At 49.7% G+C, this 15,692-nt stretch overlaps 3 protein-coding genes and 2 long non-coding RNA genes across 12 annotated transcripts; 2 read left to right on the top strand and 3 right to left on the bottom strand.

Annotated features, from left to right (window-relative positions):
* Window positions 1-476: 476 nt before the first annotated feature.
* Window positions 477-10,985, top strand: LOC127601499 (uncharacterized). 7 transcript variants are annotated; one of them, XM_052066829.1, is made up of 7 exons: window positions 479-808; window positions 1,141-1,518; window positions 1,765-2,022; window positions 2,245-2,362; window positions 2,428-2,485; window positions 2,559-3,024; window positions 10,686-10,985. In XM_052066829.1, exons 1-6 carry the CDS (start codon window positions 760-762, stop codon window positions 2,652-2,654), a joined length of 957 nt encoding a protein of 318 aa, XP_051922789.1. In that variant the 5' UTR covers window positions 479-759; the 3' UTR covers window positions 2,655-3,024; window positions 10,686-10,985. The 7 variants fall into 7 exon arrangements, with proteins under 7 accessions (XP_051922792.1, XP_051922790.1, XP_051922794.1 ...); XM_052066827.1 differs by lacking the exon at window positions 10,686-10,985 and adding an exon at window positions 10,449-10,599 and having other exon boundaries at window positions 480-808; window positions 2,559-2,794; XM_052066833.1 differs by lacking the exon at window positions 10,686-10,985 and adding an exon at window positions 10,449-10,599 and having other exon boundaries at window positions 481-808; window positions 2,272-2,362; window positions 2,559-2,794.
* Window positions 3,949-4,592, bottom strand: LOC127601502 (uncharacterized). 2 transcript variants are annotated; one of them, XR_007962577.1, is made up of 3 exons: window positions 4,522-4,592; window positions 4,193-4,362; window positions 3,949-4,116 (listed from the first exon to the last, which is right to left on the bottom strand). It is a non-coding gene; the product is annotated as an uncharacterized LOC127601502 (long non-coding RNA). The 2 variants fall into 2 exon arrangements; XR_007962576.1 differs by having other exon boundaries at window positions 4,477-4,589.
* On the bottom strand, window positions 4,606-5,231 carry LOC127601503 (uncharacterized). Its single transcript, XR_007962578.1, has 3 exons — window positions 5,122-5,231; window positions 4,837-4,946; window positions 4,606-4,686 (listed from the first exon to the last, which is right to left on the bottom strand). It is a non-coding gene; the product is annotated as an uncharacterized LOC127601503 (long non-coding RNA).
* LOC127601500 (uncharacterized) lies at window positions 5,355-6,560 on the bottom strand. The gene is made up of 3 exons (XM_052066835.1): window positions 5,899-6,560; window positions 5,716-5,829; window positions 5,355-5,629 (listed from the first exon to the last, which is right to left on the bottom strand). The coding sequence occupies exons 1-3, from the start codon at window positions 6,293-6,295 to the stop codon at window positions 5,511-5,513; spliced, it is 630 nt and encodes a 209-aa protein (XP_051922795.1). The 5' UTR covers window positions 6,296-6,560; the 3' UTR covers window positions 5,355-5,510.
* Window positions 10,986-11,903: 918 nt separating the features above from the next.
* LOC127601498 (uncharacterized) lies at window positions 11,904-14,957 on the top strand. The gene is made up of 7 exons (XM_052066826.1): window positions 11,904-12,053; window positions 13,271-13,618; window positions 13,876-14,133; window positions 14,296-14,386; window positions 14,460-14,517; window positions 14,602-14,732; window positions 14,821-14,957. The coding sequence occupies exons 1-7, from the start codon at window positions 12,008-12,010 to the stop codon at window positions 14,876-14,878; spliced, it is 990 nt and encodes a 329-aa protein (XP_051922786.1). The 5' UTR covers window positions 11,904-12,007; the 3' UTR covers window positions 14,879-14,957.
* The last annotated feature ends 735 nt before the right edge of the window (window positions 14,958-15,692 follow it).

Below are 15,692 nucleotides of genomic sequence, written 5' to 3' on the forward strand. Positions count from 1 at the left end.
AGAAAAAAAAATCACCAAAACACAAAAGGATCTGAAGTCTCAAGAAAGAAACAGGCTTCAACAAGCTGAACTTTTAGTTGTGGGCTTGCGACAGCTTCCCTTCCAAGTCTTGATTGTGTCATTGTAAAAGTTTCACAATAACATTGTTCATTGTTTTGTACTGTATCCGCACATGGTACTGACATTTCAGTTTTCCTGAGGATAAACAGATTATAAAATGGATGGATGGATGGACATATAATAAATTAATAAAATACAAACAATGAAAAAAAGAAAAAAAGAGATCGGCTACGGTGAAATGTGTTGTCAATATCTATCAACTTCAGGCCCACCACTGATCTCTTCGCTGTTTTACTTTCTCAAAATCAATTCAAAACGGTTATGAAAATTCCAACGTTTGCGCCTGAAGGCGGTGCAACGAAACCTCAGCAGAGTGAGATATCATTGTAGCATCCTGGTGCTGTGAGGCCCCAAGCCCCGCCCCCTTGCCGCATCGTCACACATCATGACGGGGAAAAAACGCAAAAGTATGTTTAAAAAAAGAAACAGCTGTATTTCTTTCGATTAGTCGTGAAATCAGCTGTGATCCACTCAGCAGACTTTCCCATCTTTCATGGTTCAACTTGAGATCATCGTCTTCCCTTTTTCTTCTTCCTTATTTTCATTTTTGCTCAGCCCAGAAGAGGAAGAGCAACTTGTACAACCCTTTCGGCTTTTTTTTACTCTCCACAAATTTCTTCTGGTTCCTTCACTGTTACCATGATTTTTCCGCACGCAAATGTCTTGTTGGTCTTACCGCTTCTGACAGGTCAGTGACGTGAACGAGATCACCTGTGTGTATGTTTAGGGGGGTGCTTGTGTGTGTGTGTGATTAGTAATATCTCATCTCCTTTCTGAGTTTATCATGACAGCATAAATAGACGTTCTACGCAGAGGATAAAAACTACATGACTGCGACTACAGCTAAATATTGCCTGCCTATGTCTTTGTTCAACTATTTTTGTTCAGTTTGTGGCTTAAAAGATTTAAACACCACAACAAAGCTTGCGGGGCCTTTCTTTTGGCAGTTTGGGTGTATCAAATACACAATGTAGTAGTTGTTTTTATCTTCTTACATTGTATTGTATATATGTTTTATAGTTGATGTGACTCAATGTTCCTTGGATTTGGAGGACGCAGTGGAGATGATGGACCTAGTGCGCTACTCACCGTTGCCGTGTGCCATGCGTGGCTCCACCGTGACGTTGCTGTGCTCCTTCACGCCCAGCAGGCCAGTGGTTCGGGTGTTTTGGTGCGTCAATCACCTCATCTGTCACAGTGGCGTGCCGTCTGTGTATGACAGCCATGAGCCGTCAGTTGACTTGCGCTACCAATACCTGGGGGACTTGCAGCGAAACTGCACGCTGCAGATTCACGACATCAGGAGGAAAGACAATACCTTCTTCAGATTCCGAATGCAATTCGAAGAGCACATGACACGTTTCACCGGCCTCCAGGGCGTGTTCGTCACCGTCGTTGGTAGGACCCTCACCTCACTCGACTCTTTGCCATATGCATCATAAAGATGCACCGTGACTTACGGGCGCCTCAACTTACAAGATTTTCCATTTACAATTTGAGCCGTGACTTGAGATTTTTCACTCACACAGAAATGTCACACAAGCATCCAAGTCGCGTGCCGCTCGAGTTTCGGGAACTTGGAAAGAGGTCATCACTGTTTTCTGCCAAACGAAGCATCCATCCTCTCTCAATGACCTCCTCTAGATGGCGATCCGATGAGGGTGGAAAGCTCCGCCTCCGACCGCGTGAGCATGGGCGCTGCGGTGAAGTTGAGTTGCGTCTCCAACTGTTCCTTCCACGGTCTGGCGGTGAGCTGGCATCGAGACGGCCACGCTCTCCCGGAGTCCGGCCCCACCCTCTGGCTGACAGCGGCACAGTCAGCCAACTATACTTGTGGCCTGGCTGCCCGCAACACCACCATGTCGCCGCCCTTCTGGCTGAATGTGGAGCAACACCAACCAGGTAAATGACAGGTTCATCTTTTTCGCTTCTTCTGTTCTTATCAATGTTTTCACACATGTAAACATGCACGAAAATACAAATGCACTCGCATACATACAACAGTCTCTCTCTCACACACCAAAAAACAGACCAACACACATGTATCCCACATACAAATACACACAACCACACACAAACTCGGTCATCTCATTTTGTTTTCCATGCGCAAAAAACTTGCCTCAGTCTTTCGCATGTCGATTTTCTTTCAAGACGGACATTTTGCCGTGACTCTCGGCAATTCCCTCCGCCTGCTGATGGTGCTGCTCGGCGTCGTTCCGATCGTCTTCATCCTCGTGAAATGGTACGTCACCTGGCCTGATGCTAGCTGTTAGCATAAGCGCAATTAGCATGCATTTGACATCGCAGGAGGAAGTGTCGGCCGGCGTCTCGTCACGATGGCAAACACGCGGGACGGGACCAGAAGGTGAGTCTGCTGACACCGCGTAATACATCGAGGCCAACTCTTCGCCTCATCCTGCATCTGTCCCTACGTGTAGGGGTGTGAACCCGTGTACATGAACGCGACGGCGTGTGCTGAAGAAAGGCGGCCCAGACAAACAGGAAGCGGGCCTGAGCGCAAAGCAAGTCCATAATGGCGTCAGCGTCATGACGCTGTGAGCCTGCCTGATAGTGTTTATGAGTTTTCACAGCTGCTGTCGGTGATGGGCGGAGCTTCCCACACACACCTGTGCTGCTCTGCGTGTGTCAATTGCTTCTGCTGGCTTTGAGGAGGGTGGGACTTTTCCGAATTGCAATTTGGAAAAGTGCACTGCAACGGCCCTTTGAAATGGGAGTTGCGGGTTGCAAAGTCGGAAAAAAAAAAGGACCCGGAGTTCGACAACCGACTTCAACGTGACATCACTCGACAATGGCGACCCAAGGGAGACACAGACTGTGAATGGCAAAACATCATTTAAAAGATTAGAAACCTATATTACATATAAAAAGGAAATTATGAAAAAGGTTTGCTGAATGTGTTGTGCTGAATCAATGCAGTTGATTTTTCCAAATCAACTTTATTGATTACATTAGCATGCGTCATTTCGTTTTTTGTTCCTCTTTCTGCTTGTGTCATACAGATAGCGGTGTTAACCCCGCCCCCCTCCCCCATTCGGTTAAGTACTTTTTTCCTCCCCTGACAGCTTCAGGCTCCTTTTGCACTGTGCCAATTTGCTGTATCTGTTTAAATTATTGTTTTTGTGGGGGTAGGGGTTTTTTTTTTTGTGTCATTGTTGTTCAATAAAAGCCTTGCGCAATCACCAAAACTTTGATGTTTGCTAGGCTCAAAGGTGCGGATCAAACCGTCACCAATTCCTAGTGGATCGCAGTGAAGTCCGTAAGGGAGCCTCCACGCCGAATTGACGGGACTTTCCATCACTGGAGAGTTGGTGCGAAGTGGTAATGACCTTCGGGTCAGCAAAATCCCGCGGGACCGCGTCCGGCGGTATACAAATCCACCGCAGTCCTGGCGTTAAGCGCCTAGCAAGGCGGCGGACCGGATCCCCAAGCCGACCATCCCCATGGGTTATGAAGGAATGCCCACCCTTCAAAATAAAACACCGGGCCCGGCGCACCCACGGTCCAACCTCGGGTGCTGCAGACCCCCTGGACCACCACCGTCGGCCACCGCGCTGCCGTGGACCCTGGCCACGGGGCCGAAGTGCGGGGGCGGGGTTGCGACCCGTCCCCCTCCCTCACGCTACATAGTCCCCAGGATGGCGATTCTCCCCCCGCCCCCTCAACCAGTTTCCCCCTTCTCCCGATCCCCTTAACCTCAAGAAGTCCGGCGGCGATGGCGCGGGGCGTCGGGGACAGGCTCAGATGAGGGCCCACGTCCCTAATTCCACAACCACACGTTGGCGGCCGTGGCACGATGGTCGCTCCTCTTGCGAACTGGTGATGGTGCAGGGGAGAGGCAGCAACCACGGTGGCAGAGCAGGACTCTTTAGTCGTAGCGCTCCTCCCCTCAATCCGAGGAAGGGCCAATAAAAGGCGGCCTAAACACGCCCATCACCGCCACCGATCGGCTGGAGACCCGCCTCCAGCAGATTCATCCTTCATGCGGGCGAAACAAATACAAACACAATAACCGGACTGCTTTCCTGGAAATCGGCGCTTGGAATGTACGAACCCTGATGGACAATGCAAGAGCAAATAGACCGGAGCGCAGGACTGCCCTCATCGCCCTTGAGATTCAGAAGCTCGGCCTGGACATTGTGGCCCTCTCCGAGACCCGTCTCCCTGGTGCCGGGCAGATCGAGGAGCCTCGGCACTGGTACACCTTCTTCTGGAGCGGACGAGCTGTGGAGGAGAGAAGAATTCACGGTGTAGGGTTCTGCGTTAAGTCACGTCTGGTTAGGGATTACAACATCATCCCCGTAAGAACTTCTGAGAGACTCATGTCCATCACCCTACCTCTGTGTCAATCCCAATCCCTTGTGATCATCAGCGCCTATGCACCTACCCTGGACGCCTCGGAGGAGGCGAAGGAGTCCTTCTATGCCGCTCTGCGTGGCCTGATCCTCCGCGTCAATCGCCGCTCTTGGTTCTGGGGGATTTCAACGCGCGGGTGGGCCGGGACCATCAGCTTTGGGGAGGGATTCTGGGGAAGGAAGGCGTTGGCAACTGCAACGAAAATGGAGAACTACTCCTTGGTCTCTGCGCAGAGACGGAGATGGTAATAACCAACACACTGTTTCGGATGGCCAACAAGCACAAGACCACCTGGCAACATCCAAGATCCGGCCACTGGCACCTGATCGATTACGTCCTTACCCGCATCTGCGACCGAGCGGACGTCATGGTCACGAGGGCAATCCGCTCCATGGATGACGGATGGTCCGATCACAGGCTGGTAGCCTCAAGACTTAGGCTGAAGATCGCGCCTGCGAAAAGAAGGAAGAAGATCCCCAAAAGGACACGTTTCAATGTTGGGCTGCTGAGGAATCCCGAAGTCCTCGAACAGTACCAGACGTCCCTCGCGGACAAACTGGACACTCAACCTCGGACCCTTCCTGCCACTGTCCACTCAGACTGGGAGCACTTGAAAACTGCGCTCACCAAATCCGCGGAAGAGGTCCTCGGTATCCAGAAGAGGAGAAATCCTGATTGGTTTGCCGAAAACCTGGAAGACATTGAGCCACTGATTTCAAGAAAGAGAGAGGCTCGCATTGCATGGCAGAACTGTGTTTCATCCAAGAGACTTGAATAAGTCTACCGGGCGGCCAAGAATGAAGCACAGAGAGAGATCCGGAGGATCCAAAATCTATGGTGGGTCGACTCTGCCCACCAAATGCAGAGTTTCGCTGACCGTCACGATATCAGATCCTTCTTCGAAGCAACGAGGAAGATCATCGGTCCGGCTCACAGTCCTCCAATGGCTGTGAAGGCAAAGGACGGCACAATCCTGCAGGAAAAGGAGGATACTCACCAGCGATGGAAGGAGCATTTCATGGAGCTCCTGAACCGTCCGACATGCGCAGCAGACGGCTTCCTCGATCCTGTCCCCCAGCTCCCCGTGCAACACTGGATGACGGAGCTGCCGACTCTCCGGGAGATCTCCGCAGCCCTGAGGAGGATGAAGAAGAACAAAGCTGCTGGAGTCGACGACATCCCAGTAGAACTTTTACAAGCTGGGGGTGCACATCTCCTCACCCGCCTCCACACCTTCATCCTTCAATGCTGGGTCGAGGAGACGGTGCCTGGAGAACTGAAGGACTCCGTCATCGTCACAATATTCAAGAAGGGCGACAAACTCGACTGTGGAAACTATCGTGGAATTTCCCTGCTGTCAACTGCTGGAAAACTCATCTGTCGTATACTGGCCGACCGACTCACCTGTCTCGCTGAGCGGGTTTTTCCGGAGTCCCAGGCGGGCTTCCGTCCAGGCAGGGGAACCACGGACATGGTGTTCTGCGCCAGACAGCTCCTGGAGAAGTGCCGGGAGCAGCGGAGGGAGTTCCACGCCATCTTTTATGATCTGGCCAAAGCGTTTGATTCTGTGCCCCGAGCAGCACTCTGGAAAGTGCTGGAACGTCAAGGCTGCCCCCCCAAATTCATATCCCTCATCCGGATGTTTCACGACGGCATGAAGGGTTGCGTCCTGACTCAGGGCGAAATGACTCCCCCATTCCCGGTTCGGACCGGTGTCAAACAGGGCTGCACGATAGCGCCGACGTTGTTCTGCCTCTACATCGCAGCGCTCATCCACCACGTCACCCCTGTCCAGGAGCATGGAATCAATCTACGCTACCAAACTGAAGGGTCGCTCTTCAACCTCAGCCGTTTGAGGAGCAAGCGGGGGACCATGGTCACGACCGTCAGCGAACTCCAGTACGCTGATGACAATGCTGCGGTCTCCAACTCCTCCGGGGGCCTCCAGCTCATCGCGGACTGCTTCGCCGCGGCGTACAGGACCTTTGGCCTCTCCGTCAACACCAAAAAGACAAAGACCCTCCACCTGAACCATCATTCACCCCAAATCACCATAGACGACGAACCCATCGAGCAGGTCTCGGCGTTCCCTTATCTGGGTAGCATTATCCAGCAGGACGCCGGCCTCACGGAGGACCTCACTCACGGTATCCAGGCAGCCCACACCGCCTTTGGACGCCTCGGTCGTCGGGTCTTCAGTAATCACGCCATTTCCACCAACACGAAGATCATGGTGTATAAGTCTGTCGTCCTCCCGACCCTTCTCTATGGCGCCGAATGTTGGACCCTCTATCGGAGCAGCATCAAGAGGCTCGAGAGGTTCCGCCAAGGACGACTCCGATCTCTCCTCAACGTTTCCTGGGAGGAGAGATTGACTAATAATGAGATTCTCACACGGGCTGGCCTCACGAGTATCGAGGCCATGATCACACTGGCCCAACTGCGGTGGGCCGGCCACGTGCAGCGGATGAGCGATGACCGTCTCCCGAAGCAGCTCCTCTACGCGGAGTTGCTGGAGGGCACCCGTCCTCGCGGTGCCCCGAAAAGACGTTTCAAAGACCAGCTAAAGGGTCATCTTCAACGGTACCGGATTCCCCCGGCACAGTGGGCTGACCTGGCCGCGGATCGGGTGGCCTGGCGTGGGGCTTTGTGGGGCGGGGTCCGGGTCTTCGAGACTCGACGCGTCGCTGCGGAGGAGGAGCGGCGAGCGCGGAGGAAGGAGAGGGCCCTGCAACCGCCCGACCTCCCAACCCACTTCTGTCAATCCTGCGGGCGGGGTTTTCGGGGAAGACTGGGCCTCCACAGTCATCGGAGACATAAGCACCAGGAGCCATCGCCTTGTCCTGGGGGCCGCATTCCTCGATAACGAGGGCCTTCACCGACCGATATTACCTTTGACAACCTACAACGCCTGAAATAAGACTTGCTAATGTTTTCCACCAGTCTCGTTTTGCACTTTGTCATGAGTGGCCATTAAAAGGGCAGTAATTAGCTAGCTCTTCTGGGCTTAGCTCAGCCCAGAAGAAAAGAGGAAGGACGAGTGCAACTTCTCTTCACGCTTCTTCTCACCACTCATTTCCTTCTCGTCTTTTCGTCCCTTCACATCATGTCTCTCCCACACGCTAGCGCGTTGGTCTTTCTGCTTCTGGCAGGTGAGTGACTGACGTCGACGGGATCACGCGTGCGTGCGTGTATTTCAGGATGTTGCTCCAGCATGTCGTGTTTGGCAATATAATAAGCCTCTGAATGTATTCTTTAAAATAATGTTGTTATAATACTCACCATTAACGTGAAGGTTTTCCTTTCCACACGATGGTGAAGCAAAGTTAGCGGAATTATAGTCAGCTCGCCGGGTCGTTGTTGGTGGCTAGCTTAGCTTTCACCCTGCTCAGTCGCTTGCACGCTTCCTTTCTGGAGTCTCCCGCCGGTTATTTTGATGCCAACGTATCATGGCGCGTGTGAAAGTGCCGCTTTACATTCGACCGTTTCATCGGTGGTATTTTGTCATAGCAAATTAGACACACCGCAGAACCTGTTCCCTCCACAAAGGCGAATCCTTCGGTCTATTCGTTCTGAAATCTACCATTCTCGTCATCTTTTTTTTTCTTTTCGCCATTTTTATTCGTTTAGGATCAACTTTGAGCGAATTCAAAAGGGGGAGTTTACCTGTTTCCACAGCAACGGCTTATGTTGGCCAGTATCATCCAATTAAAATTGGTCCAGCAACTGCAGCCCTGAATGGGACACGAGCAGTGAAAAATCAATGGATGGATTAAACAAGCGAGAATCTTTTGTTTTATCTGCGAGCCAGATGCAGTCATTAAAAACCCTTGTGTGTTCAAAATTAAAAAGGCCTTAAGTTACGCATTTTACAATTTTGGTAATGATGTATTTTGTGTTATAAAAACATTCTTTTTTTTTTTCAAAGACTCAAAATGTTCAGAGGCATCTGTGCTATCCATACATATATAGTTTTTATTAGTTCTTTGGGATAAACTATTTGTGGATGTTTCAGTTTTGTTATTGTTGCAGAGCCAACTCATGATTTTTGTGGAAAAAGCTTAGCGATGATATGTCCTTTCTTATAGATTTTTGGGGGGGAGGTGGGGGATAAAAAAAAAATCTTTTGAAAAGAGCCACAATTTCGGGACCTATTTCAGTATGTTTGCATTATACTGCCCCCAGTGGCCAAGGCGCATACTCCCAAACGAGCAGCTCAATGTCCATTGAACTGAAGCAAAAACAGTTCCATTCTTTGGATTCTCATAAGTTACATCATGATTGGGTTTTTTAACCCGAAAGGTGAATATTGTAGAGTGCTATTTTTCAGGTTCAGCAGTTGCGGAGAAGCGGGTGAGGTACTCATCGCCGAAGTGCGCGGTGCGGGGTTCCACCCTGACGCTGCTGTGCTCCTTCACGGCCATCATGCCAGTGGCTCGGGTGGTGTGGTGCGTCAATCACTTCATCTGTCATGGGACCGCGCCGTCTGTGTACGACAGCAATTCGTCAAAGAACAACTGGCGCTACCTGTACCAAGGGGACCTGGAGAGAAACTGCACGCTGAAGATCGTCAACATCCAGAAGCAAGACAGCACCACTTTCCGATTCCGGATGGAATCCGTAGAGCGCGTCGGACATTACACCGGCCTCCAGGGCGTGTTCGTCACCGTCGTTGGTAGGACCCTCACCTCACTCGACTCTTTGCCATATGCATCATAAAGATGCACCGTGACTTACGGGCGCCTCAACTTACAAGATTTTCCATTTACAATTTGAGCCGTGACTTGAGATTTTTCACTCACACAGAAATGTCACACAAGCATCCAAGTCGCGTGCCGCTCGAGTTTCGGGAACTTGGAAAGAGGCCATCACTGTTTTCTGCCAAACGAAGCATCCATCCTCTCTCAATGACCTCCTCTAGATGGCGATCCGATGAGGGTGGAAAGCTCCGCCTTCGACCGCGTGAGCAAGGGCGCTGCGGTGAAGTTGAGTTGCGTCTCCAACTGTTCCTTCCACGGTCTGGCGGTGAGCTGGCATCGAGACGGCCACGCTCTCCCGGAGTCCGGCCCCACCCTCTGGCTGACAGCGGCACAATCAGCCAACTATACTTGTGGCCTGGCTGCCCGTAACACCACCATGTCGCCGCCCTTCTGGCTGAATGTGGAGCAACAACAACCAGGTAAATGACAGGTTCATTTTTTTCGCTTCTTCTGTTCTTATCAATATTTTCACACATGTAAACATGCACGAAAATACAAATGCACTCGCATACATACAACAGTCTCTCTCTCTCACACACACCAAAAAACAGACCAACACACATGTATCCCACATACAAATACACACAACCACACATAAACTCGGTCATCTCATTTTGTTTTTCATGCGCAAAAAACTTGCCTCAGTCTTTCGCATGTCGATTTTCTTTCAAGACGGACATTTTGCCGTGACTCTCGGCAATTCCCTCCGCCTGCTGATGGTGCTGCTCGGCGTCGTTCCGATCGTCTTCATCCTCGTGAAATGGTACGTCACCTGGCCTGATGCTAGCTGTTAGCATAAGCGCAATTAGCATGCATTTGACATCGCAGGAGGAAGTGTCGAACGGCGTCTCGTCACGATGGCAAACACGCGGGACGGGACCAGAAGGTGAGTCTGCTGACACCGCGTAATACATCGAGGCCAACTCTTCGCCTCATCCTGCATCTGTCCCTACGTGTAGGGGTGTGAACCCGTGTACATGAACGCGACGGCGTGTGCTGAAGAAAGGCGGCCCAGACAAACAGGAAGCGGGCCTGAGCGCAAAGCAATTCCATAATGGCGTCAGCGTCATGACGCTGTGAGCCTGCCTGATAGTGTTTATGAGTTTTCACAGCTGCTGTCGGTGATGGGCGGAGCTTCCCACGCACACCTGTGCTGCTCTGCGTGTGTCAATTGCTTCTGCTGGCTTTGAGGAGGGTGGGACTTTTCCGAATTCCAATTTGGAAAAGTGCACTGCAACGGCCCTTTGAAATGGGAGTTGCGGGTTGCAAAATCGGGAAAAAAAAAAGGACCCGGAGTTCGACAACCGACTTCAACGTGACATCACTCGACAATGGCGACCCAAGGGAGACACAGACTGCGAACGGCAAAACATCATTTAAAAGATTAGAAACCTATATTATACTGTATATAAAAAGGAAATTATGAAAAAGGTTTGCTGAACGTGTTGTGCTGAATCAATGCAGTTGATTTTTCCAAATCAACTTTATTGATTACATTAGCATGCGTCATTTCGTTTTTTGTTCCTCTTTCTGCTTGTGTCATACAGATAGCGGTGTTACCCCGCCCCCTTCCCCATTCAGTTAAGTACTCCCCCCCTGACAGCTTCAGGCTCCTTTTGCACTGTGCCAATTTGCTGTATCTGTTTAAATTATTGTTTTTGTGGGGGGGGGGGGTATTTTTTTGTGTCATTGTTGTTCAATAAAAGCCTTGTGCAATCACCAAAACTTTAATGTTTACTTTGGGATCCGATACTTGTGAATGGGCAACGCTCCCACTCAGTCACACGTGCACTTTCGTCAAGGAGATTGTAGTTCATGAAAATGAAATCATTAAAACCACATTTAAAAAAAGATGTTCGTGAACAAAAATGAACAATTACCAAACTAGATTTTGCCTTAATGGAACGAACTAGAACTATACCGAAACTACCCTTCATTTTCATCAGTTTTTTTTTCTTTTCTGGGAGGTCTGTGCATCTGGCCATGCTAAGCTAATGAGCATACTAACGTTCAATACCTTGAAGGCGGAAGTCACTCATGCTGACATGGCCGCCAGTTTTGCAGCTAGCAGGATTTGACAGCTACCGTCGTTAAGGAGCCTTTCGAGTGGACCGCAGACGACTTTTTGTCCGATAAATCCGGTGTCTGTCAGTTTCGGGTCAGTCAAATCGAGGTCCCGCAGTCTTCCAACGTTAGCGCGCAACTCTGGAACAAACTCAACTGGTGACACGCGACACAACAACGGAGAGGACGGCGCAAGGGTTGGGGTGGGAGGGCACGCGAGTCGAGGCCGCTGTTCAGAAGACTTTTGATTATTTTCGTTGTTGTCATATTACCTTTGACAACCTGCAACGTCTGAAATAAGACTTGCTTATGTTCTCCACCAGTCTCGTTTTGCATTTTGTTATGAGTGGCCATTAAAAGGGCAGTAATTAGCCTGTCGCGGTCTCAAAAAAAAAAAAAAAGGTCACCAAAATATTTTTGTCATCATCGCCGTTGAGTAAAACAACACTGGCAGAGTGAGAGCTAAGTTAAATCTCATTACGCAACAAAATACAAAAACTGAACGTTTAAAAATAACAATTGCAAACGAAAGTTTCTACACGCGATGAGTCGTCACGACAGTGCCGAGCTTTTCATCCCCACTGCTTGACATTGCTCGGCCCAGAAGAAAAGAGGAAGGACGAGTGCAACTTCTCTTCACGCTTCTTCTCACCACTCATTTCCTTCTCGTCTTTTCGTCCCTTCACATCATGTCTCTCCCACACGCTAGCGCGTTGGTCTTTCTGCTTCTGGCAGGTGAGTGACTGACGTCGACGGGATCAAGCGTGCGTGTGTGTATTTCAGGATGTTGCTCCAGCATGTCGTTTTGGCAATATAATAAGCCTCTGAATGTATTCTTTAAAATAATGTTGTTATAATACTCACCATTAACGTGAAGGTTTTCCTTTCCACACGATGGTGAAGCAAAGTTAGCGGAATTATAGTCAGCTCGCCGGGTCGTTGTTGGTGGCTAGCTTAGCTTTCACCCTGCTAATTCGCTTGCACGCTTCCTTTCTGGAGTCTCCCGCCGGTTATTTTGATGCCAACGTATCATGGCGCGTGTGAAAGTGCCGCTTTACATTCGACCGTTTCATCGGTGGTATTTTGTCATAGCAAATTAGACACCGCAGAACCTGTTCCCCCCACAAAGGCGAATCCTTCGGTCCATTCGTTCTGAAATCTACCATTCTCGTCATCTTTTTTTTCTTTTCGCCATTTGTATTCGTTTAGGATCAACTTTGAGCGAATTCAAAAGGGGGAGTTTACCTGTTTCCACAGCAACGGCTTATGTTGGCCAGTATCATCCAATTAAAATTGGTCCAGCAACTGCAGCCCCGAATGGGACACGAGCAGTGAAAAATCAATGGATGGATTAAACAAGCGAGAATATTTTGTTTTATCTGCGAGCCAGATGCAGTCATTAAAAACCCTTGTGTGTTCAAAATTAAAAAGGCCTTAAGTTACGCATTTTACAATTTTGGTAATGATGTATTTTGTGTTATAAAAACATTCTTTTTTTTTTTTCAAAGACTCAAAATGTTCAGAGGCATCTGTGCTATCCATACATATATAGTTTTTATTAGTTCTTTGGGATAAACTATTTGTGGATGTTTCAGTTTTGTTATTGTTGCAGAGCCAACTCATGATTTTTGTGGAAAAAGCTTAGCGATGATATGTCCTTTCTTATAGATTTTTGGGGGGGAGGCGGGGGATAAAAAAAAAATCTTTTGAAAAGAGCCACAATTTCGGGACCTATATCAGTAAATTTCCCCATTGTGGGACGAATAAAGGATATCTTATCTTATGTTTGCATTATACTGCCCCCGGTGGCCAAGGCGCATACTCCCAAACGAGCAGCTCAATGTCCATTGAACTGAAGCAAAAACAGTTCCATTCTTTGGATTCTCATAAGTTACGTCATGATTTGGGTTTTTTAACCCGAAAGGTGAATATTGTAGAGTGCTATTTTTCAGGTTCAGCAGTTGCGGAGGAGCGGGTGAGGTACTCATCGCCGAAGATGTGCGCGGTGCGGGGTTCCACCCTGACGCTTCTGTGCTCCTTCACGGCCATCATGCCAGTGGTTCGGGTGGTGTGGTGCGTCAATCACCTCATCTGTCATGGGATCACGCCGTCCGTGTACGACAGCAATTCGTCAAAGAACAACTGGCGCTACCTGTACCAAGGGGACCTGGAGAGAAACTGCACGCTGGAGATCCACAACATCCAGAAGCAAGACAGCACCACTTTCCGATTCCGGATGGAAGCCAATGAGCGCGCCGGACATTACACTGGCCTCAACGGCGTGCGCGTCACCGTCGTTGGTAGGACCGTTATGTCACTCGAGTTGCCCTCCACATTATCCAGACGTAGCTTGATTTACGCGTGCTCCACGATATCAGTTATGAAATCTTACGTGGTGGATTTTTTTGCACACGCAGACAAAAATCACACACACGCATGCACATGTTCGAATGTCATACAGTATATAACTTGCCGAGTAAAAAAAACATCGGCGACGTTTCCTCACCAAAGTGTTGACAAAGCATCCCATCTCTACGGTAACCTTGCCCCCCTCTAGATGGTGATCCGATGATGGTGAAGAGCTCTTCCCCCGGGCGTGTGCGCGAAGGCACTACGGTTACACTGAGCTGCACGTTTCGGTGTTCCTTTCACACACTGAGCGTGCAGTGGTACCGTGATGGCCACGCCCTCACAGAGTCCGGCCCCGCCCTCCAGTTGACGGCGGAACAGTCGGCCAACTACACTTGCGCCCTGGACGACCGTGCCGACACCATGTCGCCGCCCTTCAGGCTGACTGTGGAACGACACCAGGCGGGTAAGTTACTGTGGAATTCCTTTTCAAAGGTTTTTACACACACACACACGCACACATAGATGCACACGTACCACCTTGTTCTCGCGTTCTCACCCTCTATGTTTTCACGCACGAAAAACTTGCCGAGTCATCACTGTGCGGATCCGCTTTGCCACTTTCAAGACGGACGTTTTGCAGTGCCGCTCAGCATCTCCTTGGGCCTACTGATGGTCCTGCTCCTTGTCGTTGCCATCGCCGTGTTCCTCGTCAAACGGTGCGTCCCCGCGGTAGACGTTAGCATGGTTGCACTTAGCATTAGGACAGTTAGCATGTGGTGGACATTCCAGCAGGAACCGTCGACCGGCGTCTCGTCAAGATGGAACATCTGCTGAAAAGGAGCATGAGGTGAGTCCGCTGGAATTCCCATCATGCACCTGGGACAACTCTCTACCTAATACAAAGTGTACATGTGTGTATGTGTGTGTGTAGACAGGTGAAAACGTGTACAGTAACACAATGCCAGGCGGAGAGCGAGCCGGTCCAGATGGACAGGAAGTGGACCAGAGAACAGACGAAGTCAATTATGCCGCCGTACAGTTTAAACCAAAGGCCATCAACAGGTATCTCTCATACACACGCATGTGCGCACACACACACACACTTCAGCCACACAATTGTGTTGCTATTGAAGCGCTGTTGTCGTTTGAGGCCGGCGGCGACGCAAGAGGACGTCGTCTACTCGTCTGTAGCACGCCCGTCCCAGTGATTGCTGAGCACACAGGAAATGGTGTCCCAAGTCGACAGAAGTGACGAGTTTCAATAAAGTCGGAATCGGAGACCAGCAAGTTGTTTGTCATGACATCATTTCCCGTTGCGTCCGTCTGACTGCCTGCTTGTCGCAACAAAATGTTCGACCACACTTCACTTCCCGTTAACTTCATCCAAGCAAGAGATGCAATTCTCCTTCTTGCCAACAAGCGAGCGGGGCTTTCGGTAGATTCCTGAACGTAAGAACTGAACTGAACTACAGTGTAACCTCAGAAATAAGACCACCTATGTTACTGCTCAAGGTGGTCTTATTTTTGGGGTGGTCTGATTTCTGAAGTGGCATGCAGTAATGATAATGCAGAAGTAATGTGGCTCACATGGAACAATATACTGTAGCGTCATGTACACACAATGAGTAATAAATGATGGATTGTACATGCAACTGTATTGTACACAAAAGAAATTTAAGCATTTGAATAGTCTATGTATGTATAAGGCAAGAGAAAAAAAAACTACATATCACCGCTGGCTCGCTCTCCTGACAGCTTAGCGCCTCCAATGTTGTGCCTTGTTTTGAAACGATCCAGCCAACCGTTGGACGCTTTAAAGACTTCGTCCTTTTTAAGCTCCTTCGCGTATTCTCGTGCCTGTTCCTGGATCATCTGTCCGCTGATAGGGATATTCTGGCTGCGCGCTTTCTGAAACCATCGCCAAGTTAGCTCGTCCACGTCGTCGTAGTCACTTCGGTAGCACAGGCGTTTTCTAGAAGAGCTAGCGTTTGCAACTCCAAACCGCTCAGCCAATGTTCGCTG

This window comes from Hippocampus zosterae, chromosome 5 (assembly GCF_025434085.1).
Source record: "Hippocampus zosterae strain Florida chromosome 5, ASM2543408v3, whole genome shotgun sequence".
NCBI classification, from domain to species: Eukaryota; Metazoa; Chordata; class Actinopteri; order Syngnathiformes; family Syngnathidae; genus Hippocampus; species Hippocampus zosterae.

Excerpts from the sequence above, each read along its gene's own strand:
- LOC127601499 (XM_052066832.1), top strand. The coding sequence starts at position 760 with ATGATTTTTCCGCACGCAAATGTCTTGTTGGTCTTACCGCTTCTGACA. Across the intron at positions 1,519-1,764 it reads CGTGTTCGTCACCGTCGTTG|ATGGCGATCCGATGAGGGTG; the intron begins GTAGGACCCTCA and ends GACCTCCTCTAG. Across the intron at positions 2,023-9,899 it reads TGTGGAGCAACACCAACCAG|TCTTTCGCATGTCGATTTTC; the intron begins GTAAATGACAGG and ends AACTTGCCTCAG.
- LOC127601500 (XM_052066835.1), bottom strand. The coding sequence starts at position 6,295 with ATGCTCCTGGACAGGGGTGACGTGGTGGATGAGCGCTGCGATGTAGAG. Across the intron at positions 5,830-5,898 it reads AAACCCGCTCAGCGAGACAG|TTTCCACAGTCGAGTTTGTC; the intron begins GTGAGTCGGTCG and ends ATTCCACGATAG. Across the intron at positions 5,630-5,715 it reads GGATGAAGGTGTGGAGGCGG|GGCTGCGGAGATCTCCCGGA; the intron begins GTGAGGAGATGT and ends CATCCTCCTCAG.
- LOC127601498 (XM_052066826.1), top strand. The coding sequence starts at position 12,008 with ATGTCTCTCCCACACGCTAGCGCGTTGGTCTTTCTGCTTCTGGCAG. Across the intron at positions 14,387-14,459 it reads GCCGTGTTCCTCGTCAAACG|CAGGAACCGTCGACCGGCGT; the intron begins GTGCGTCCCCGC and ends TGGACATTCCAG. Across the intron at positions 14,518-14,601 it reads CTGCTGAAAAGGAGCATGAG|ACAGGTGAAAACGTGTACAG; the intron begins GTGAGTCCGCTG and ends GTGTGTGTGTAG.